The sequence below is a fragment of the Prionailurus bengalensis genome, chromosome C1 (genome assembly GCF_016509475.1).
Source record: "Prionailurus bengalensis isolate Pbe53 chromosome C1, Fcat_Pben_1.1_paternal_pri, whole genome shotgun sequence".
NCBI classification, from domain to species: Eukaryota; Metazoa; Chordata; class Mammalia; order Carnivora; family Felidae; genus Prionailurus; species Prionailurus bengalensis.
This window is the reverse complement of record NC_057345.1, coordinates 162,114,676-162,140,578: the sequence shown is the minus strand read 5'-3', so window position 1 is coordinate 162,140,578 and position 25,903 is coordinate 162,114,676. Positions and strand designations below refer to the sequence as shown.

General features: G+C 40.0%; 1 protein-coding gene across 5 annotated transcripts in view; it reads right to left on the bottom strand.

The window, feature by feature from the left end:
• RAPGEF4 (Rap guanine nucleotide exchange factor 4) overlaps positions 1-25,903 on the bottom strand; it is a 290,524-nt gene that overhangs the window by 188,847 nt on the left and 75,774 nt on the right. Inside the window, exon 1 of one of the 5 annotated variants that reach the window (XM_043577060.1) lies at positions 531-636. The exons of the other annotated variants lie outside the window; for them this stretch is intronic. Coding sequence (XP_043432995.1) covers positions 531-548 — 18 coding nt within the window. The 5' untranslated portion in view covers positions 549-636. Of the gene's footprint in view, positions 1-530; positions 637-25,903 lie in introns of those variants that run through there. 5 annotated transcript variants of the gene reach the window in all.

The window sequence follows — 25,903 nt, the reverse complement described above, 5'->3', positions numbered from 1 at the left end:
GTAAAGATGCTAAGCAAAAACGGAATCAACCCAAACCCAAGGTAATTTCTATCCAACTAGCATCTCAATATTTCTCTGCCAATAAGAAATGGAGCCCAGCAGGCTATGGCTCATCCAAGGATGAAGAGACCTTCTGTAAGGGGTGGACGGACATAGTAACCCATAGTAGACCCTCAACAGGAGTATGATGTCCACCATCCATGAAGTACATTTGTATGATGGACCAAACCAATGGGCCCCAACCAGTGACCATAGAAATAAAGGAAAATCTCCAGAATTATCCATAGATGGACAAGGCTAAAACATGGTCTCATTAAAGTAGATAACACATATGTATTTAGTCCTATAAAATAACATAATCTTAAAAATATTATTATCTATTTTTAAAGCTTCAAGTAACCTTAAGTAATCTCTGAAACTAGACATGTCCATGTCTCTTCCCCTTTAATGTTTTGTCCCAGTAGTTTTAATGGGGCTCTGATTACACCCCAGCCACCAGAATGCAAGCAGTAAAGCCCTCACAGAACCACCTGTTTTCTTCTCCACATGAAGCACCTTGCCTGGTTTAGCCTCCTGGGTCTTCCCTCTTCCACCTTCTGCCCAGTGTCCCACAGGAATACACAGTGTGTGTCCTGTCCCCTTTGCTTCTGGCTTTCAGGTCAGGCAGGATGACCCAGGACAGGAGTCAAAGAGGAAGCTAAGAGCATCATGAGCCGGGTGGTGGCAGAATGGAGCAGGGAGGGGCCTGGAGAAGCCATTGTAAGTCACTACCTTTGGCATCTGGGCCAGGTCACCCAGCCATGCAAGACCATTTTCATATTGTTTCCCTAAATAGTCTGCCTGGAGAGTGACCCTAGGGATACCATTAAAATATCAATGACAGTGGTAAGAAGTTGATGTCAAGCCTCTGTTCCAAGGAGCAGAGGGAACATCAGATTACTGTATTTCCTCTTATGTACTTTTGCCTTCATTCTAGAGAGGGAATCATGCAACCCCTGACTCTAACAAGAGAGGGAACAAGTATGTCTAGAAGTCAAGATCTGAAGAGGTCAGTGCCCCTAATTTTTCTATTTGCTCATTCATTCCTTTATTCATTCATCAGTGGGAGTCATTCATTCATCATTCATTTACACATTCAAGGCATACAATGAGACCATTCCATCCCCAAGTTTTATCACATTCCAGAGGTAGAAGAGACATCAGACAGAATTTGCTGGAGACTCAGGATGAAATGGGAGCATCACAGAGGAGCATTGAGTATTTCAAGAGTGAGAAGTTCAGGGAAGGAAACAAAGAGAAAGCTGCCTGTGACTGAGTATCAGTCCCAATAGAATGTGCCTGCTCCTTCAACCCACCAGAAGGGGAGCTGTGCATGGTGTGAAGAATCTCTGCACTACAGCAGAAATCCCAAGAGTGCTAGAACGTATCCTTTGTGTCTAGCAGAGAACACAGTATGCCGTGAGCACTCAACAAATATTTGCTAAATAAATGAATGATCTAAGAATGTGGATCTGCTCTTGGGACTCATGTTGGACGAACCTTAGTGAGTGAGCATATTAGAGGACATCCAACAACATAACCCTCTAGAAGTTGCAGACAAGAAACTTCCTCGAAAATGTTTGCACAGTGTAGTGGAATTGCACAAAGAAAGTATGCCGGGCCCTTAAATGTTTGCAAGTGAGTGCATAGGTAAAATGCGGTACATCCAATCAATGGAATACTGCAATGAAAAAAAGAACTACTGACATATACTACACTGTGGATGAATTCCAGAAATGTTATATTCTGTGAAAGGAGCCAGAAATGGAGACCACACATCACATGATCACACTGAAATGAAATGTCCAGAAAAGGCAAATTTATAGAGACAGAAGGTAGATCTGCGGTTGCCCAGGGCTGGGGGTGGGATGGCTTTAACTATAAACACCATGAGGGACGTAAGCAGGAGGATGAAACGGTTCTAATACTGGACTGTGGTGATAGTTACACCACCTTGTACAGGTTCCCATTGAATCACACTCTTGAAATGGGTGAATTTTATGATATATAAATGCACTTCACTAAAGTTGTTTTAAAAGTTTTGTGAAGGGAGTCATAAATTATAGGTTTGCCATCATGCTGTTATGAGGAGGCTGCTATGTTGTTGGAAAACACAAAGACAGAAGCCCAGATTTGAAAAGACTCCCATCTCCTAATTCCCAACCTCAGGGCCCTTCCTAAAAAGCCTGCTTAATGGTTGCCAGGGCTGGAGGGAGAGGGGAACGGGGAGTGACTGCTGAATGGGTATGTGGTTTCCTTATGAAGTGATGAAAAAGTTCTGGAATCAAATGGTGGTAATGTTTGCAAAACATTTTGAATGCACTTAACGCCACTGAATTGTACACTTAAAATGACAAAAATGGTAAGTTTTACGTTTATGCATTTTACCAAAAGTTGTGGCCACGTCTGAGGAATATTTTCACATTTTCCTCTCATCTGTCAAATCCATTCCCTGGTAGCCACAGAAGGGCCAGCTGCTGTCCCTGGCCATCTCACGGAAGGATGTCTTAGTCCAGGTGACAACACAGCTCTCAGAAATTTGTGTGCTGTACTCTATCACCTTTCCTCTGATTGGCAAACATCAGATATTAATTTAAAAAAAAAAATCTGGGCTTGGTTTGCATTTTAATCCTGCCCACTTGAAACCGGTTGGCATCATTCAAAACAACTCACGCAGGGACGTTCCCTGAACTGTCAAGGCCATTCATTAAGTGTTGCTGCCATGGCTTCCTGCTCCCCAAAAGTGTAGGAGGCAATGACTTCTCCTGTCACAGATTTAGCCATGGCATATTACGAAACACTTGCTGTTTGTCAAAAATACTTTAGGTCCATAAAGCTCTAAGACTCCCTGTTCCCATAATCCAAAACCTCTCCAGCCTGGCCTACACTCACTTCCACGTGATCCTTATTGCAAATGCCCTTAGGTCACTATCATCTACAATAATTCCTAGAGTACTTCTTTTCACCATTATCATTTGTACTAGTTAGTATTCCTATCAGACAATCTTTCTTTGCTTCTTCCCAATAAGAAAACAAGTTGCTTATGAATTAAGTAAATTTCCCAAGGATGCCAATATATTTAGGCCTAGAACCAGTCTGAACATGTTTAGTATTCATATATTTGACTGGTGTTGTACATAGAAAGTAAGGATTATCAGCTATAAAATATTTTCTACCTCAAGGATGACATTAAACTGATACTTTCATTTTGAGATTGGCTAAAATATGCTACTGAATGGAGTGTGAAAAAAAAAAAACCCTCAGGTTTCCATTTGTGAAATAAAATTCAGAGAGCTAGTACTAAATGCCAAATGTCTACAAGAACTCCTCTGAAGAATTACTTCTTTGCTGCCAGCCAAAACTCACAGGGACACACTGTGGCTGAATTTTCTAATTGTGCTTTTTAGATGCTGGATAATTTTCTGACTATTAAAGACAATCATAGCCAAGCCTAACAATAAAAGTAATTGAATCTCATGCTTGAGAGCATACAGCTGATTCACCATGGGGTGTCGGACAGGAAGGAGGCAAATGAGAGGAGGTGAGAAGTCCAGAAGTAATTTTCACTCCATGAAAAGCAGAGACTGCCTTCACAGTAGAAAAGCCTGAGATGGAAGTGTGTCCTTATTCTCCAGGCCCATTCTCCCAGGTGGCACCTGAAAACTATCAACAGGCATTAGAGACTGAACCCCAGCTTCTGCCCCAGGTCTCCTAAGCCCAACCTAGGTCATTGAGATGAGATTTCCAAGATAGGACAGGGTGAGGTCATAGCCATTCTGCCCTTGGGATGCTGTGCCTACTCCAAGTCTCCCTGGGTGCTGGGCAAGACAGAGCATACAGACTTACTCAGTGGTGTATGCTAACCAAGCATAAAATACAGCCTAACTTGTATGTACAAGAAGAGTTTTTGCTATATATAGATAGATAGATAGATAGATAGATAGATATATCTCAAATGCATTTAACCTCAAAGATTAAGCTTCTTTTTTATATACTTTTAAAGCTTATTTATTTATTTAGAGGGAGAGATCTTATATATATTTTTAAGTTTATTTATTTATTTTTGAGAGAGAGAGAAAGTACGAGCAAGGGCAGGGCAGAGAGAACGGGAGAGAGAGAATCCCAAGCAAGCTCCACGCTCATAGCACAGAACCCAACACGGGCCTCAAACTCATGAACCATGGTATCACGACCTGAGCCGAAACCAAGAATCAGACATTTAACCAACTGAGCCATCTATTCACCTCAAGCTTCTTCTATATCTAAGGCAAATAACACAAATACTACATGAACCCTGCCTTAAGAGCCTTAACAATTTCATGGTAAAAGTACTAGCAGCTGTTCGGATATAAGCTAACCAACCACCTGGTGTCAGAGCAAGATCTATTTCTGTGAATATTAAATGTGCACAGATTTCAAGACTTAGTGGCAGTCACAGAGAAGGCCTTCACAGATTGGCCTTTACAGAGAAGACATTCTAGTATGGGACACTTGGGTAATTACTTAATTTTCTCTTCTATAAATGGGGATTCAAACCCACAATCTCAAAATCAAACTCAAAGTCAAAATCAAAATGGCTGCAATGATATATATGAATATGAATATTCACAAATGGGATAGAGATTATAAATAACCTCAAGTCCTTAAGACTAGATAAGAGTCTGTCTATATTTCTACTTAGCTCTAAAGAGTGACATTACCCCTTATTCTTTTCCTTTACTCTTCTTATCCAATTACTTTGGATCCTGTATTCCCAACCAACATCTCACATACTCACCTCCTTTTTCTGGCCTATATTCACCCTAGGCATGGCCTCATCACAGCATATCTAGACTACCGTGATAAATGCCCAGCTACTGTGCCACCTTCAACCTCCCCCTCATACTATGAAGCATTCTACAGCCAGATCGTTCTTGTTAATTATCACTATGATTACAGGGAAAACTCTAAAGACTTGCCAATATCAGCAGATCCAAGTCCACATTCTTTGGCTTAGATTCCTACCCATTTTCCCCAGGCTCGTATCCACAAATTCTCCAACTGATTTCCCAGCACCTTTAACTTCACCACCTCTGTAATAACACTGCTATAACTCCATGGCCTGTGTGGCAGACTGTGTTTTGCAGAAAGGTCATAACACTATCTCCTATCCCATATGGTCTTTCTACAATGTGACTTTAATGCGTTAAAGGTTGGACCTATGTTCCCTCTCCTTCAGTCTGAACGCATCTGTAATTATGATCAAAATAAAGTGGCAATGGATGACTTACAGATTTAAGGAGCTTCTGCCTGTTTCTCTTGGGACATTGGTTCTTGTTACCTAGCCTCCTTGCTGGGAGGAAGCTAAGCAGCCATGTGCAAAGGCCACATGTAGTGTTCTGGTCACTAGCTTGAGCTGGGACCAGCCGACAACCAGCATCAACCAACAGACATGCCAGCAGGGAGGCTTCAGCTGATTCCAGCCCTTAGCTGTCCTCTGAGTTGCCCCCAAATGATCCCAAGTGGAACAGAGATAAGCTGTTCTCTCTCACCCCTACCCCCTGCCATGTCCTATCCAAACTGCAGATTTGTGAGCAAAATAAAAGAGTGTGGTTGTTTTAAATGACTAACTTTAGGATAGTTTGTTATGTAACAATAGATAACTGGACTAGACTAAAATACCGTCCCCCTCTTTTTGGCCTTCTCAAATCCCACCTACCTTCCAAAGCCCAGTATAGTCCCCCACCTCCTTCATGTTGTTAACCTCATCTAAAAGTGATTTTTGTCTCTGTCTCTCTTGCTTACAGCTTGAGTAGCACTCAATAAACACCCAAGACCATGAGAAAAAAGACCATGCTGTATCTTCTAGGGTACCCATTCCCATCATCTCTCGGAATGTCTTACACATAGCAGATGGTCTATATATACTTGCTGCATAACTAATTTTCTAGCCTCTAGAGTAAAATGCACACAGGAGGCACTTAATAAATGACACACACTATGGCAGGTGATTAATATAAAAAATGATAGGAAGAGAGGGACACCACAAAATTTTAAATGGAGGATTAGGTAGTTATAGGAAATCTAAAATTTCAAGTCATTAAACTGCCTTTATATTGAATAAAGTAGATGTTTTTTAAATTAATAGTTTATGTTCAGAAGTGGGTGTGGGTGTGCGGGTGTGTGTTCAGCCAACGTGTAGATTTGGATGTCTGCTTTTGGAATTGTTCCCTCGTTAATAATTAAATTCTAAATGGGCATTTTGAGAACTGGTAGAAACTATCCACCTTGTATGGTCTTATAATTACTCAAGTGTAATTAGAGTATAGGAGGGCTCAGAAATAGGCAGAATGTTTCCTGTCAAGTGCCACCTGTACCAGGACTTCTTGAAATGGGGATCATGAATCCTAGATGGTTGTCATTGGATGAGATTCATGAAGTTCATGCCTGAAATTATATACAAAGTTTTATATGTATGCAGTTTTTTGAAGGAGAGGGTCCGTGACTCTCAACAGATCCTCAAAATAGTTTTGGAAACCCAGTTAATCCAATTATCACATGTTCTTGTAACTCCTGTTCAGAGATTTCTGCTAAACAGGCAGAACTGGGCCAGCAATGGGGAAATACCAAGGCTGGTCTGACTCTGCCAACTGCCTTGCATGATGGCCTGGGGAAAATCCTTTAAAACTCTTTGGAGCTCCTTGTGGACCTCTCAACTATAAGGAGGCTGCACTAGGGATACCTAGGCATCTCAAGATAGTTTCCCTGAGAAACACCCTGAGAAAGGGGAAGGAAAGGTCTACTTCACTTGGTGTTTTTCCATTGGATTTTCTTTGTAATGTTAATTTTGGTTAAATCAACATGTAAGTGTTTACAATTGTTTATTCAGTAAATATAAATTGAGTGCCCACCATTTGACAGTCACTGGCTATGGACTTTCTACTCAATCCTTTAAGACTTGACCATTACTGAGTAGTCCACCCCAACACTGCACATAATGCTAGGAAGTAAAGTGGACAGTAAAAGTATGAAGAGAAAGTCATAGAAGACCAAAGAACAAATGCTTCATCGCTAAGTGGGTAGAATAACTGTTGTGTAGGAGATCAAGTAGAAACATAGTACTCCACTGATACCAGGTGATTTGGTTAATCTGGTAGGTGGATGTCCATTACTCCTTTGTCTTTTAGATTTGCATGCTCAGTTAAAAGAACAGCTTTTTTCCTTAAAGAAAAATCTTTCTGTAAAGACATGTAAATAGCTACATTCCTGCTCAGAATCTCTGAACGAGCTCTCACAGGAATAAAATCATAAACAAGCAAAAAGCAAGTAAACACAAATGCTTAATGGAAAGGAAGATACACAGGAAGTAATTTAGACCCATGGATAATCTGATCATAAGTCACCTCATGCTCAAAGTTTCAATGGAGGAAGATTTTACACAAGCTTTGAATTACACATGAAACACAAGACAAAGTACGAGAAAGAAAACAGGTATTTAGCCCTTAACAGGATAGAAGGTGTGACATAGATCATTTCATCATTCTGTGGACCATTAATTTCCCCCCTAATGTTAGTACTTTTAATTTTTATATTAATCCTCAATCTTTAATATGTATGTGACTTATCTCTTCAATTAGACATATACTTGGGCCCAAGGTACATATATTTTTTGGATGTTATTTGAATGATGATGTGCCCCTGCTAAATATTCAGTAAATATTCTGTGAATAAATGGAAGTTTCTCCTTAAAGCTTAAGATGATAGAAAATACTGACTTTATAAGGAAACTGAATAATTTCTTCTAACTCACCATAATTATTTCCACAATGTATTTCTTTCATGAAAAGTAAAAGTATAAATGGAGATCCTCAATTTATCACTGATAATTTGGAGTTGGGGACATGGAGATCTATAGAAGGAGGGGGCTGTTCTCTGTTTGGTACATGGGGATCAGGGGGAGGGTTAGGAGACAATCTTATGTATTGCCTACATTTGGAATCTGGAAAAACTTGTAGTTCTTAAGAAAAAATAGGTTTAGTAAAGAATAACATATGGTACCAGTAAATGGGGTTTGATTTTCTTCAAATATGTGGCTCATGTAATTCTTCCTCCTGACCTCTCCTACGACTGTGTGTTTGGTGTTTTATTGTGAATATCCCATACCATTCCGGCCTTTAGATAAATTTTCACATATGTAAACAAAATGCCTAGTGCAGCAAAAGCATTTGATGTGCACATTATCTTCAAGTTGTATAAAAAATGTATATACAAAGTCCTCTGGATTCATCTCCAGACAAAGAGCACTCCTATAATAAAAATAAAAATTAAAAAAAAAACCCACATGTCTATGTGGTAAAAAGAACTAAACGTTCATCACTAGCATGCTTAGAAAGATCTTACATTTATTTAAGATATTCACTTTATACTACACATGAGAGTTCCTTAGACAAAACTAATTTTGGATTCTTCTTTAGTTTTTGTCATAAATCAAATATCCAAAAGCTGACTCACATAATATACCATACTTCATTTTCTCTAAGTCAATCACAAAAAACAAATTGCAGGGAAAACACAGGTGGGATTACCTTTCACCCAGACTTCCCAGTGCATTTAGAGATTGGACTATTCGATCATCTTAGCATGATGCACCATTAACATGACTCTCCCTGTGAAGTGGGCTGAGATTGAAATGGAGAAGACATTTTTTAGGAGGATGTCCTTTCACATCATGATCTATACAGAATAATAAACGTGTCTCAGGTAACTAGAGGGATTACCTTCCAACAGGCCATTTCTTGTAGGAAATGATATGTAATAGCATGAGGGAATATAATAAGAAGAGAACTTTCTTGTATAAGAGGATGTTCTTTTCTTATGTATCTCTTGATTTTTCACCTCAGGGTCTCATAAGAAGCATGACCAACACAGGAAGCACTTCATGTTTGTTGAATTTAACTCAATGTTATAGATTCCTTTTCTTCTCAGTGTCAGGGAGAATAGTAAGTACCCTATACTAATTTGGGCTACTGCTCTCCAACAAACATAAGCATTTTTCTCACATATATTCCATTAAAGGAGGTTGAAACTGGGTCTTTTTGCTCATTTATGTGGTTATTGGCTTGCTTATTTGGTTGGTTGGCTGGTTTGTTTTTAATATTCTTGATCTTAGGACAGTAAGAGAGAGAAACAGCATGGTACAAATCATGGTGTCTGGAGTCAGATGAGACTAGTTTAGGTCATCCTAACTCCTTTACTTTATTAGCCATCTAACCTGGGGCAAGTTCATTAAATCTCTGATTTCTTACTTATAAAATGGGATAGTAATCTGTACTAGCCAGGGTTGTTAGGTGGATTAGATGAGACAAATGGCTACTTAGCATCATGACAAGCCCACAGTAAGCATTAGGCATCACTGATTTTGTTTATTATTATTACCTCATCAAGTCACAATTAGGATAAAACAAAATAATATATAAGTGCTTCTTGACAGCTAACAAATGCTAATGCTTATGTTCTAGAAGAGCATGATCTAATAGACAGTATGAGCCATCTTCCTTACACACCCCAGGGAGTGTTCTTGAGTGGCTCTCTTGGCCACATGTTACTGTTAGAGCACATACATAGGTCTAGCTCAGGCATACCAACACTTCATGAATCTTTCACTCTGAATTAACTCAAAAAATGCTTCCAGTGGCCAAAATTCACAAGAAATAGAACTAAGCATCAGAATGTTCAGGTTTGCAATGAGAATGCTGGTAGACATTATGACTTTGATGTGGCACTTTTGGATGCTGAAAGCACTAAACGACTATAGCCTTGGGAGATGCTGCATGTAGCCATGAGCTATTTCCAGCCCTTCTTGTATTTCCTGGCTTTACCTGGATGGGATATGTGCAGATTTGTCATTTATACCATTCAAATAATTATGGCCTGACCCATCTCCTGTGTCACATCCTCAAGTCTCCTCACATGACTCATCCTTCGGCTGGAAAGCAGGAAGTGCTCCATTCGGGGGAGGAAGCCAAAGGACACCACACCTCAGGACAATACTGTTCTTACTCAGACAGTGTATTATTCTCATCTACCAGGCAACACCCAAACAGAGCATGTTTAATCACAACAGCAGAAAGGAAGACAAGGGCTGTGAGTTCACACTAGTGTCTCATATCTGAGATACCCCGTGACAAAGAGCTACAACGAAGAAACTATTCCACTGACCCCTTGCCCAGATGACTTCTGGTGGTTCCAAAGCACCGAACCTCCCACCTTCAAAGTACAGAGACCTAAGCCTTCTTCAGCTTCTTCTGGCATATCTCTTGGAAGTGATACTCACTGGCACAGAACTAAATGTAGGTAGACAGAAGTGGGTGCATTTTACACATATTTACCCAAGCCTACATGTCTATACATGAGAAAGTTTGGGCACCCAAAGGAAGCTACTATGAAAATTTTTGTTGCCAAGATGTTTGCTATTGATCAATTTGCATTTTTCAAAATAAGCCTGTGTCTACACTGACATGTGACATCTTTAATTGCATGAAGAGTGTATTTCCATTACAGTGGGTCAGGAGTTACCTCACCTCCCATTTCTATTCAGAAGATCTGGAGTGGCCAGAAATATCACCTTCAATCAAGGATTGGGAGAGTCTGGAAAAGCGATGCTTCATCTCATCTTCTTTTTGCCCTGGACTCACATTCCAATCTGGAAATGGATACTTTAGAGGAATGAAAAACTGGTTAGCCTTAGCTCTTTCATGACTCTAATCTTTCAGGGCCACTGAGAATTTGGCTTCTGAAATGGAAATGGATAACGGTTAAGAAAGTGTATTATCATACAATTGTGTGGAGTTCTGTTTTAGTGTTTTATAATTCCATATTTATTTATCACTAAGGGTAACACATGAGTTTATCATAAAAATAAGAATGTATTCTAATGTTTACATTTATAAAACATATTTGAGTGACTATCAAGTTATATATATATGTATATATATATATATTTTATAATGGTTATCATTTAATGAAATTCTTTCACTCAGTATTTACCTGTGTGCTAGACACTCAGACACTCTACAACCATGTAAGCTATATTTTATCTCATCTCATTTTATAGATGAGAAAACTAGCGTATAAACCTCTGCTCAATATCAGACAGACAGGAAGCAGTAAAATCTCATTTTGACTCAAGTCTATATGATAGCCAGGCCATGTGTTTTCCACCCTAGAAATTGCCCCATCTACATATTAATGAACTTGCATATTGTACTATATGTTTGCAGCTTGACAAGTAATTGAGAAATAATGTTTTATAAAGATTCTGAATCACTCCAGCCACACATCACTAATCCAGAGGTCCCTTGTACAGATCTCCTAATCAATCTGCACAACTAAGACTTGCAAATAAGTCATCTAAGCCACCAAACCAAAGGTGACATTTATTTTACACATGACACTGCTACAAGCATGAAAGCTCCCTTCTTCAAGGTCTATCTACTCTTGCTTCAGACACCATGCTGAAAGGGTGGCTGTGTCGTTTCCCAACACTTCACAGAGAAAAAGCACCCAGGGAAGGCAATAAAGGGGGGTTTGTATAGACAAGAATATTGATTGCTATGAAAAGTGAAAGCTGGGAATTTGGAGCAAGGGGGAAAACAGAAAAACTATAGAATTCTGTAACACAGTGGTGCCATCTAGAGGAGGGGCAAAAACTACACAGCTTAGAAACCCTTGAGGGCTTCTACAAGCCAACAGAAGTACAGAATAAGATCACGAACTTCTAAAGATGACACAGTCATTATGTAAGAGGAAAAGAAAATGTAATATTTTACCTAAGACAAAATGGGAGAAGTAGAATATAAAGTAATTTATAAAAATTTGTTCCAAAAATATTTTGATGTTTAAAGGAAGAATATTTCCCTTTATTAAAAACCAATCTTTGGACAAGCTTCTCATTTGTTTTTGACAAATAAACACCTTATTTATTTCCAAGGGGATTGCTTGTTTTAAAAGAGGTTTCCAAGCTTTTCTGGAAGAGGAGCTCACTAGCTCTGCTCTGTTGTTTACTAGCACTTTTTTAACACCATTTTAGCTTGCCTCTACAAGTTTTTAATTAAGAATAGTTCAGTTCCTCTTTCTTCATATTATGGACCCAATCTTAGACACTCCTAGCAATCTCCTCCCCCAAAGTTTTTGGAGCCGTGTCTGCCATTTTCCACTCATGATTATAACCCATTTTTTTTTTGGAACCATTGACGAGCAATGCATTGGGTACTTGGGAATGATTAGATCCAGGCATGAAGATGGAATTACTTCATCTCTGCATCCAGGGTTCTTTAGCTCCAACCCTGTAAGACAGTCCCACCAAAAGTATCTGATCTGTAAAAATAATGAGGGACCATGTACTGAAATGGCTAAGCCATTGATCTGGCCAAGAAAGTATGCGACATAATTTTAAAAGGCATTCTTGCCTTTAGTTTCCCTCACATAGGTAAGGATGAATTATTGCTGGGAACTGCATTTTGTAGTATACACACCTAGTAACTAACTAATTTAGAATTAACCTCCTGGAGTAGCATCTTCCCAGTAGAAAAGGATAAAAACATTAAGTGGATAAATTAAAATAATTTCTAAGAGAAGTGACAGACAACAAAATGTCTTTTAAAAAGTTTTGCTTTATGGTAACATGTCTTTAGGGATGCGTAACTGGGGCATAGTTCAAGAGAAGGAGATTAGACAAAAAAAATTAGTGAATTAAATGTCTTGAGGAAAAAAATCATGAAGCAAGTCAGAAAATGTCTCTCTAGTCCTAAGTGCCTGGTCACAAAATACATCTTTTTTTTTTTTTAGTGAAAATTCAGGATTTTTAAAAAATATATATAATTTATTGTAAAGTTGGCTAACATACAGCATATACAGTGTGCTCTTGGTTTTGGGGGTAGATTCCTGTTACACACAACACCCAGTGCTCATCCCAACAAGTGCGCTCCTCAATGCCCATCACCCATTTCTACCTCTCCTCCGCCCCCCCCCACCCCTCAGTTGGGTGTTCTCTGTATTTAAGAGTCTCTTATGGTTTGCCTCCCTCCTTCTCTGTTTGTAACTATTTTCCCCCTCACCTTCCCCCATGGTCTTCTGTTAAGTTTTTCAAGATCCACATATGATGAAAACATATGGTATCTGTCCTTCCCTGACTGACTTATTTCACTTAGCATAATACCCTCTGGTTCCATCCACATTGCTGCAAAAATGGCCAGATTTCATTCTTTCTCATTGCCAAATAGTATTCCACTGTATATATAAACCACATCTTCTTTATCCATTCATCAGTTGATGGACATTTAGGCTCTTTCCGTAATTTGGCTATTGTTGAAAGCACTACTATAAACATTGGGGTACTTGTGCCCGTATGCATCAGCACTCCTGTATCCCTTGGGTAAATTCCTAGTAGTCCTATTGCCGGGTCATAGGGTAGTTCTATTTTTAATTTTTGAGAAACTTCCATACTGTTTTCCAGAGCAGCTGCACCAGTTTGCATTCCCACCAACAATGCAAGAGGGTCCCCATTTCTCCACCTCCTCACCAGCATCTGTTGTTTCCTGAGTTGTTAATTTTAGCCACTCTGACTGGCATAAGGTGGTATCTCAATATGCACCTTTAGCAAAATCTTGGAAGACATTTTAAGACATATGGTAAACAGGGACCATGTTTCTTTAATTTACAAAGAGCTCTTATATTGTTATAAACTGTAGATACAACCCAGTAGACTACTGGACAAAGGATATAAAGTGGCCGCTCACAGGAAAAAAAACCTGCCAGGAAATATTTTTTTAAATGTTTTATTTATTCTTGAGAGAGAGAGAGAGAGACAGACAGAGCATGAGCCAGGGAAGAGCAGAGCGAGAGAGGGACACAGAATCTGAAGCAGGCTCCAGGCTCCGAGCCGTCAGCACAGAGCCCAATGCAGGGCTCGAACTCACAGACCATGAGATCATGACCTGAGCTGAAGTCGAATGCTCAACCGACTGAGCCACCCAGGCGACCCCAGGAAATATTTTTAAAGATGCTTATTAACCTCATTCATGATTAGGTAAACAAAATAATAATAATAATATGCCAATTTTTTTACTGGAGAAATTTTCAAAATTTGAAATTACACAACGTTAAAATATACAATGTTGGGAGGAGTAGAAATTGGTGCTGACTTTCTGAAGTGTAATTAGAAAATATTCAACTTGGGGCACCTAGGTGGTTCAGTCGGTTAACCATCTGACTTCAGCTCAGGTCATGATCTCATGGTTCGTGGGTTCGAGCCCCATGTCAGGCTCTGTGCTGACTGCTCGGGCCTTGGAGCCTGTTTCAGATTCTGTGTCTCCCTCTGTCTCTGCCCCTCCCCTGCTTGCACTCTGTGTGTGTGTCTCTCTCAAAAATAAACATTAAAAAATTTTTTTTTAATAGAAAATATTCACCTTGTAAATTTCACATAACATCCATATAATACCATTAGTAAGGACTTACTCCATAAAAGTATATCAAGATATATGTACAAGAATGTCCACTACAAAACTTTTTACAAGAACAAACACCAACATAACTGTCCGTGAACAGGGGAATAGGTTAAATAAATTATGGTGATCCGGCCAATGAAAAACTCTGTAGCATAATGTGGCTAACCTGAATGCACTGAGACAGAAGGGTATCTAAGATCCACTAAGTGGAAAAAAAGGAAGATACAGATAATATGAATGATGTAATCTCATTTATGGAAGTGTATAGTTTAAATGTTTAACTATAAATACCATTATATAGTTACTGTTCATAACAAAACACCCCAAAACTTAGTGGTTTAAGACCAGGACTATTTATTGTTTCTCAGATTCTGTGGGTTTCCTGAGCAGTTCTTCTGTTGGTATCATCTGGGCTTACTCAGATGGCTGCAGCCAGCTGGAAGTGGGTTGGGACTGAAGGCACTCTCTCCTCTGGGCCCTCAACTGGTATGGCTGAAATGACTGGAATGGACCACATGGTTCTTCCTCTCAGTATCTTCACATAATGGAGGAAGCGCTCCCCATGGGCAAGAATAAAACCACAAGGTCTCTGTAGGCCAACACTCAAAGTCAAACACAGACCTTCCCATAGCATTTCCTCAGTGAAAGCACATCTCGGGGCTAATCTGGATTCAAGAGGAGGAAAGCAGACTCCAACTCTTGGTTGGAAAAATGAATTTGGCCAAATTTGTGGCCATATTTAATCTACCATTCTATATATGTGCATATCTACCTATCTATAGCTATATCTATCTGAAATGTTAGCAAAGAAGCAATTAAAATAATTTCCTCTCAGGAGCGGAGCTGGGAATGTGAGCAGCAAAGGAAAAGTAAGAAAATAATTTTCAGTTAATGCATTTCTATCCTCGGGGCTGGCTTCATGGGCATGAGACCTGTGCAAATGCTCAAGGACTCTAAGCCCTTGGTGTAATTCTCTGCTATCACCATCTTGACATTCTTAGTCTTTATCTTAGAACTTGTGTTTTATAACTGAAGTACAATGGGACAGTGGAATATGTATGTGAGCAGAGATAGTACAATGTGCATGTCCACTGTTCACTGACATCCCTTTCACATGGCATTCACAAGAGAATTCTCTGCCTCATGAGAACAGAATTCCGGTCCACCTGTGAGGCATGGGAGTTCAACACAACTCAAGTACACAGTACACATGTTATATCTTCCAATGAGCAAATCCAGGTGCTGACAGCCCCCGAAGCCTCATTTTCTACTCTAATCAGATCTTCCTTTGAACACAGAAAGAGTGCAATGGTATTGACAAAGGAACTCTATCATATCCTTTCTTATTCATGTTACTTCCCTGTATGAGCCAACCACTTACACTGAAAATAATGACATGCAGGGAAAGGAAAGCTATGGCAACCCACAGTTCCTTTTCCTGAGTCCTGCCTTAGTGATCTGTCAGCTGAAGCTAGAGGGTGTGGGTAGAAGGTGTGTGCATCAAGAACTGAAATAAAAACAGCTGAATTAGTTTTGTACATGGTTTCTATTGTTCTGGTAAGAACATAATACATATGCACATACAAGCCAGGAAATAGAAATTATTTGGTAATCCCACATACAAGTTAAATATCCTTATATTTGCATTTAAAACTGGCATTGCACCATAGAAAGAAAAACAGAAAATTTGTGCTAATAATATTTTTTCTTTACTTTGAACATTAAATAGCAAATAAGAAACATAAGGAGTTGAGATAGAAAATGCAGGAGAAAGGAAAATGCTTTCTATTTTAGCACCTCTAGTGACACTTTCTTCCTGTGGGAAAAATAAGGAATGTGACATTTTTATTTTGCGCTAGGCCCCACCGATTTGTTGTCAATTTTGTCTATACTGTTTGAGTTTGTATATATAGGTCCTGCTTTTTTACATTAAAAAATAGGTTTATTTTTATCATATCCCATACCCTCTTTAATTTTACATTTAAGTTTTATGAGCTTTATGCTACCCATTACATCAAATCAACATAGATTTAGGTTTTTTTTAAGTTATTAAAAAATAATATCCAGGAAACTGATAAGAAGACAGGTACCCAAAAAAGAAACATTTTTATTAAACAAAGGCAATATTTCATATTATAATTCCTGCTCTCTTTTGTGCGCAAACATTCTCCCTGATTTATAGCACTGAAACCATAGTCAGCACAATGAAATTAAGCAAGAATAATATGTCAGATTAAAAAAAAAAAAACAAATCCAATTTTATGAACTCAATTCATGACAGCTGCACTATCAACCTAAATATTTATTCTCTCAAGGGCCACAGATGCAAGGTCATCTACACCACAAGGGATGCTTGTCTTGATTGGTACATATACATCAACTCAGGAAATGTAAAAGATATGAGGAAGTTATTTACAAGGACAACTTCTTGGAAAATTAATGCCACAAGAATTTCCCATGTTTTATTTATTAGCATGGCATCAATGTGATACCCCATAGCTTTGATGATTAAACACCTCTATTCAAATTTAAGGAGGTGTTATTTCTTTATTTACTTCTTATATCTCAATATTACTAATCATGTATATTACTTTGAATTTTCCACAAACTTATTAGTTTGTAATAACTAAAAATTAAAATGAATTATATTACAAAAACTCCTACATGCTTGGCTAGAATTTTCTCTCTGAAACATAGTCACATTTTGTAATAACGTTCTCAGATTTACAACATCACACCATGCTGACAGGAGATCCAAGTTGTTGGAATTTAGATAAATAGTAAAGGAAAAGGAGAAAGTCACCTAAATCCCTGATAGGTATGTTAGAGACAAGCTGTGTGAAGATTGTGATTCAAAATGTCTTTTAGAAATTTTAAGACTTCTTTTTTTTCTCAAGAGGTTGAGAAAAAGAGTCAAATATAAGATTTGGAAGTCATTCCCAATAATCAGTCAAAGAGAATATTCTGCACAAAATATTCTACAGAAGAAGCCAGCTCCCTTCTGGCAAGTGAGCTAGTGGTTAGGGCTGGGGTGAGAGAAAGGCATGTTTTTCATTACATATATTCTGTTGTACTTTTTGAATTTTTACCGAGTGTATGCATTACCTGGTTTTAATAAATTAAATTTCTTTAAATAAAAAACAAAGACAGCTATTGCTTTGCATAATGGGCCATGCTCTAGCTAATTTTTATTTTTTTTTATTTTTTTTTTTTATTAAAAATTTTTTTTTTCAACGTTTATTTATTTTTGGGACAGAGAGAGAGACAGAGCATGAACGGGGGAGGGGCAGAGAGAGAGGGAGACACAGAATCGGAAACAGGCTCCAGGCTCTGAGCCATCAGCCCAGAGCCTGACGCGGGGCTCGAACTCACGGACCGCGAGATCGTGACCTGGCTGAAGCCGGACGCTTAACCGACTGCGCCACCCAGGCGCCCCTAGCTAATTTTTAAAAGTACCATTGTCTAAAGGTATCCAGTTAGCATTGTGGGCATTATTACATGTGGATGGTTTTGGGGGAGAGGTATGGAACAGAAATACAAAACCACACTTCCATGAAAACTTATTAAAGTTCAATAATTTTGGAACTGGATACAAAATACTCAAATGTGCTCTATTTAGAGAAGCGATGGATCCATAAATTAGAAGTATTTATTTTAAAACAGGCTTTGGTAGAACCTCTTTACTGCAAAGCATTTCTGTTTTGAGGCTGGAACTTGGCATTTTTCCTAATGATTTCTTTTCACTACAAGATGAGTTTCTGGATACCAATATCTCAGCCTGAAAGCCACAATGAAAATTATTTCTATCATCTCCATTCTCACATCACAAATTCTGTAAAGATTTGTCGAGAGTAAATGTTCTCCCACATAAAGTGTTACTCTCTCACATAAAGGGAGAATAGGCTATATAGTCTGATCTGTATCCCAATTCTATAGAAAATGGTCCCTAATCTTGTGGGGGTCAACAGAGCCCTTTCAGATTAGGATGAAAGCTCTGGACCCTCTTTTCAGAAAATGCACACAAATAAAAATTATCAGACATTTGCAGGTTTCTCATAGCTGATCTGTGAACTACCCAGAGCTCATGAAACCTGAATTAGAGTCCCCTGTTGTGGACCATTCCTCTTTTCTGACACTACATATAAACCTATTGGCCAATGGATAAATTGGTTAACTAAATGGATAACTAAGTAAGTTATCCGATTACTATAGGGCAAAATGCTAATATTGGGTCTAATCCTGAATTCTTCCTAAGTAAAAAAAAAAAAAAAAAAAAAAAGAAAAAGAAAAAGTCTCTTTTTATATCAAAAGCTCCCATAACTGATTTCTGGATACTTAAACTATATTCTTGAGACTAAGCTGGTAATAACTTATGACTACAAAACTAACACACGTGAAAAGATAAGAGTGACTTCTGGCACTTAGTTGGTGGTTGATAAAATTCATCTTTTATTGGTAGTTATTATTCAAATACAAAGAGCCACCATGTGAATGTAAAATCCAAATGACCACAGTGATTTTTAATCAGATCTGGTCTTAGATCATGTCATGGATTACCACAAATGGGATGCTCTAAGGGGCTCACCTTCCTTCTCCATCAGATGAGAGAAGACTCTGCCAAGTGCCACAGGAACACAAGATAAAAAAGAGTGACATGGAATGTTCTGTGCCTTCTGTGACCCAAGAACCCAGGCCTAATGGCTACTAGGAACCCTGGCTACACCAGCATCAGCAGAGCCCCCAGTGAAAACCCCAACTGATAAAGATCTGTAGGTCTCCAAATCTGGCAGAAAACAAATGTATTCCCAGGGTGTATCTATTAACAGTCCTTACTTTCCTCTGTCATTTTTTTTGCTTGTTTATTTGGAGAGAGAGAGAGAGAGAGAGAGAGAGCACGCACAAGGTGGGGAGGGACAGAGAGAGAGAAAGAGAATTCGAAGCAGGCTCCACGCTGTCAGCACATAGCCCAACACGGGCTCAATTCCACAAATCGTGAGATCAATGACCTGAGCCAAAATCAAGAGTCGGCCACCTAACTGACTGAACCACCCAGGCACCCCTGTCTGAGTCAGTTTTGAAGCAACACTTGGCCTCTTGCTTGGGGCTCTGTCAGCCCCAGGACCTCTCAGCTTCTAGGATTCTTGGTCTATTTGGAGGAACAACAGTGCTCTCGGCCGCCATTTTCCCTGAATCTTAACAATCCCATGTTTAGCTTTCCTATCCCCATCCCCTCACCTGATCTCAACCTGTCTTTCTTAAGTCATTTTCTTTTTCATCATCTGGATCCTCATCCCCTCAAAAGGAAACACAGCCTCCTCTTGGCTTTTCATTCACAGACAGACCTGGTTTACAACACGAACTGCCAAGAGGTAACACCTACGTGAAAGGGTTGCTGTCATTCCTTCCTGCTGTTGTTCACCTGATCGGGAGGAGATGGGGGCAGGTTAGGGGAGACAGCAGCTGGGCTGGATCATGGGACAGATGGAGAAAGAAGGGAAAGTACAGCAGAGATGGGGAAGGCACATGCAGGTGAGGGAGTGAGCAGGAGTCTGCTCAGGGATGTTTCACTGACGATCTGCCCTTCAGTTCTCTGGGTTAACACTTCTGGGCTTGTTACGTGTTTTTGCTCCAGGGAGCAAGCAGGCACAATGCTGGTGTCCAGAAGAGCAGGCAGACGGCCTCGGAGAGGGGACAGAAGGAGATAAAAACCCTGTGCCGTTCTCAGGAAAGGCTAGGTGGCTCTGACAGGCTCATCTCTCCATAAAGAACCTGAGGATGAGACAAGCCCACCCTGGAACTGGGAGGGTTATGGTGACCCCTCCTCCGTGTTCCACGGAAGCGGACACGTTCCCAGTAGCACTTGCATCCTCTGCTTGTGCCTGGGGGCACCTTGCTGTCAGTAACCTTCCTGTCACCCTTAGGATGACAAGACACACAAGGAGACTTTCTCTCAAAATGGTTCTGACTCTCCCTGGCAGCCACCCTCCTCTTCCCCCACTTCCAGCCCCTACATGCCACTCTGCTATAACTCATATCAGATTTTAAAATTTATTTTCATATATTTATCTTCATTAGACCGTGAGCTCCTTGAGGGTCACATGCTATTCATGTCTGTGTGCCCAGTGCCTAGCACAGCACCTGGCACTTCATGGATGCCCAACTAGTGCGTGCTGATAAGACTTAGGTTGATAAGAATATCTGTATAAATTAACAGAGGCAATACGGCTGGAAAAGGATGTACGGCCACATTTAGAAAGTTTTGGGTGCCAACGGAGATGGTTTAAACAATGTCCCTGGGCAGCAGAGACCGCAGCACTAGGGGTCTGAGCAGGCACGTGTATATCTGAACTCCTCCATCTATACCCATCCATCTCTACCTCCCACACCATTTACCGGGTGCTTCCTTGGGGCAAAGGGATTGATGGTCTCATATCATTTCTTCCTCGAAACCTTTAGTGATAGGATTACTGTTAACACCTTTTACAAATGAGGAAAGAGGTTTAGGCACTTCAGTAACTTGCCTGAGGACACAGAGCTCCTACAGGCACGGCCAGACTATCATCAGAATCTGGCTGATTCCACTCCCTGGTCTTTGAAAACCATGCTGCCTCCCTTACACTGGCTAGACTGAGGAGAGACAAGGCAGGTAACAGTGCTGGTGGGATGGAATTGAAGAGAAAGAGAATAACATACAATTGATTATAAAAGGAGGCTGGCTGGGACGGGGAGAACCAAGGGGGGAAATCAACCTGAAATAGTGAAGTAAACTTGGTATCTCCTACTAGTCTCTTTTCACTTTTTCTGAATGTTTAAACGTTTGAATAAAAAGTTGGAGGGGAAAAAAGGTAAGTCTGACATTTCAGACCTAAGAGAAGTCTGAAGAAGAGGCTAAGGTGAGGGAGAAGAAAGTATAAAGCCACAGGCAGAAAGCAAGAAAGAGAATTTCAGGAAGATGAATTGCCAACTCTGTTAAAACTTCTCTAAAAATTTCTTAACAATGTCAGGACTCAAAATAGTTTAGACTGTTACCCACGTGCTTGCAATTATTACTATTGGGAAGTCATGTAATGATTCTAATTTATTAATTTTATTTTATTAATTATTATCTCATTAAATATGCCATCTGCTATGTACGATGAAACCTTTGGTAATTAAGGGAAGAAAATGTTGATGGAAGCAGTGTGAACCACAGTAGTTTTCAGAGAACTAACATTTTCCAAGCTATTTAGAAACTTCATAATTTTCGATAAGTAAATCCTTTTTACAGTGTTGTTCACAAAGTGGTATATATTCCTAAGTAGGTGGATCTCTTATTAAATGCCATATCTGATCATTTTACTACATTTCCCCTTTCCAAGTTCTGCTGTGCTTTTTAACAGGGATTAGAAACAAGTTATCATAGAGATGTTTTCTCCTTTTCAGTATATTTGTACGAGGAAATTTATTTTTCTAATTTTTTTAATGTTTATTTATTTTTGAGGGGAGGAGGTCAGCAGGGGAAGGGCAGAGAGAGATGGAGACACAGAATCCAAAGTGGGCTCCAGGCTCCAAGCTGTCAGCACAGAGCCCGATGTGGGGCTTGAACTCATGAACCGTGAGATCATGATCTGAGCCAAAGTTGGATGTTTAACCGACTGAGCCATCCACGCACCCCTGTACTAGGCAATTCTATGAATTTTAAACAAAGTGAAACATGGGCAAAAATGCCCTCCAAACAAAGTAAAACCCACAACAAATAGAAAGGCCTAAAACTGAAAAGCCATTTTCATTAACACTTACTGGTAAGAGCTGCGCTTTCCCCAGAACTACTAAAGAGGTAGATACAATTCCGGACGGTGAAGAAGAGAAAACAGTTACAGATGCTCAAAAAAGAGGACTCACTTCACTGACTTCAGGAGATATTCCAATCCCACTCATTTTTCACTCAGACCCAAAGTTTAGAGCAGTGTTTGGGGGGACAGGAGGAAAGTGGGAAAGGGTTTTACCATCAAATCACTGGCATCTTCAAAAAACGCAAGCAGAAGAGTGGTGGAAGAGACACAGGTCATGCATGGTACAAATATCCAGAAAAGAAATCTTAAGAAAATTTTGTTACAGTGCTATAAAATAAGGTCCACATAGGGGTGGTAAGAAACAAATGGTGGCAATATATGAATTGGTAAGAGCATTTATAAATGCTTTAAAGCAGTAGAGAGAAGCAATAAAAAAAGTTTTAAGAACTCATTCAATTCATGCAGACAGAACTAAAACACATTATTGCTTATATCATGTGATTTTTCACAAACCGTGAGATCATGACTTGAGCAGAAACCAAGAGGTGGACGCTTAACTGACTGAGCCACCAGGTGCCCCAAACTAAAAACAATTTTTTTAATATTTATTTAGAGAGAGAGCACAAGCAGGGGAGGGGCAGAGAGAGAGGGAGACACAGAATCCAAAGCAGGCTCCAGGCTCTGAGCTGTCAGCGTGGGGGAGATCATGACCTGAGGTGAAACCAAGAGTTGGACACTTAACTGACTAAGCCACCCACGTGCCCCTAAAAAGGTTTTTAAACAATAAAATAAACTTTTTGTTGGGGACTTAATGGATTTAGAATGTATGTACTTTAAGTTCATGAAAAATGAAAAGTCAGCAGACCAAGATAAAATATTTGCAGGAATTACAACAAAGGATTAGTATCTTGATCAAATAAAGCATTCACATAAACTGATAAATAAATGCCAATGTATGGGTGAGTAAATATGATAAGGAAAGAAATATGTAAAGAAAATCTCAACCATCCCAGCAGTAATCAAAGAAACACAATGACAATAACTGTGCCTATTATAATGGAGGAAAATATATAACAGTCATGCTGGCCAAGGCTCAAATAGTCCTGGTGGCAAGAAAAAAAAAAAAAACTATTGAAAATAAATGTGATCATATTTATCAAGAGACATAAATGTTTCCACACCTTTCAACTTAGTATTCTTTTTCTGGGGATTTATCTTAGAGAAGTGACTCTCAAAGTATATAGTCCAGGGCTGGGTCGGGGATCACAACATTCTCAAGGGGCCCATGAGCTCAAAACTCCCTTCATAATGATGCTATGATATTACTTGGCTTTTTCACTCTCATTCTCCTACAAAGGTACAGTGGAATTTTCCAGGAGCTACATGATGTGTAACGACAAGACTGCTCTGACAGATAAGAGACTATGTGTTTGTAGGATGGTGGAATTGAAGGAAGGGGGTGGATTTTGCATGTGATTCTCACACTTTCAATAGCCAGACCACACAGGCAACCTCTAATCACAAACCCTTAAACAAAAAATCCCACTTACTGTATCTCTAAAATACTGTTTGCCATTATTACTTAAATCTGACAGAAACCCCAATTTGGAAGTAGAATGTCTATATGAGAGAAGGAAAAATTACACTAGGAGATTTAACACAAACAAGGAATAAACATATTTTTCAATCACAGAGCCTTAGCACGGAGCAAAAATGCCAGGCAGGTAAATGCAGACCCAGATGCAAAGGGGCACAGTGCCCACTTACCAAAGCCCACTGCTGGAAGACAGGTTCTCAGCCCTGGGTGCCCAGTACGCCCATCTGGGGAGCTTGAAGAAGCCAGCGACACTCAGGGCCCCTCTTCTAGAGATTCTGGTTTCAGTGTTCTAGACAGGGCCCACATATGGGAAGTTTTAACTAGCTTTCCAGGTAATTCTAATGTGGACCTAGTTTTTAAGAACTACAACTGTAAATGATTAAAGATAACAAAAAGGTCTTGCCGTTCAAATGATATAATTTAATATTTTCCATTCACACAATTTGTGGCTTTGCCTTCTTGAATTTGCAAACCAAAAAGGGAGGTGGGGGGCACTAAATTTTCCAATTCAGAAGGCAATCAATCAAGATTAACTTGGAGCACTCCCGACAGCAAGACAGGATTTAAGTCAAGGTATCTTTATAATACAACTAGGTGGCCCAGGAGCTAGAGAGCTTTCCAAAAAGTCATCTAGCAGAGCTGGATTAAACCAGGAATAGATCAGAATTTCAGGCCAGACCACTCTACCACATCAATAGCCTTTAGGAGGTCTGTCTTGCATTTATTGGTTTGGGCCAGACAGCTCAAAACACTGAGGTTAGTGAGATCAACCACGGCAAGCCTGCAGGAATTCAGAGAGGCTGAGTTGTGACAGGATTTCCTGCTGCTCCTTCCTCGGTGTCAGACACCCTGTCCCAGTGACTGTGCTCTAACCTCTCCGCGGCAGCCTGGAAACTACACAGGAGTGGAATTTGACCCAATGAGAACAGAAAAGTCCCATGACCACAGGGCTTCCTACACTTAAAGAGCTTAACAATATCCCCCAGTCCATACCACGAGTTCTTTCTGAATCTCAAGTTCTTAAAGTTTTCCCAACTAGAACCGTCTTTGCCCGGGGGACCCATTAAACCTCAGAGCGGATTTCTCCAGATGATGAGTGAACAACAAACAAAACACAAAGCCAGGCATTTGGAAATACAACACATGACACCCTCAGAGGGCAGGCGGACCCCTATTCAAGCTTGCCAGGGCCAATCACAAGGAGAAGAAGGCAGAACACAGCACAAGACAGTGGAGTGAGGAAGCCCTGCCTCTCCTGCGTGCTCAGACCCTTGGGAACAAGCTGCCTTAAATGTTATAATTTGGTGAACTGACCCCAAGCCTTTGGGGATGCTGAAACCCAGCCTTGTTAGCCACATAAGAATTCAGAACCAGATCTCTTTGTCTTCGGGTGAAATGATATCCTGGATGGAAATGAATCTCTCCCTCCCTTCCCTCGTATGTCCTCCAGCATGCTGTATCTTTCTTATAGCACTTTCCAGTTTGTCTTACATCAGGATGGCTTGTGTTTGTGCTTGTCTGTCTTCTCCACTAGACTGTAAGCCAGACAGACAGACGTGATACATTTTACACCTCCACAGTGTGGGAACCAAGTACATATGTTTGTTGAATGTGGCGGGAGTTTCTTACAGATGAAATTTTCAAAGTGGCATCAATTAACATGGAGTTGAGAAACTCCTTAGAGGCATGCAGTGTGGTAGGTTAGCTAGGGGAGCAATGAGGGCCACTGCAAGACAAAAGTGCGGGGTGTGGGAGGCAGGGAGGGGTCAAAGGCAAGCTGGCAAATGCACGGCCATGGGAGGCATTTGAAAACCTCTGCTCACAGCAACTTGTACAAGATCCCAGTATCCTGTGCACACTCCTGAAATGAACACCCAGAGACGTAAAGAAGCGACGACCACTGCTTACGGCAGGCACACCCTGCCAACAGGTCCACCCGCAGCATCTGGGCATTCCTGGCACCTGCCAGCCAAGCCTTCATCTGTTCCAACCCCCTGATCATCTTCTGAGAA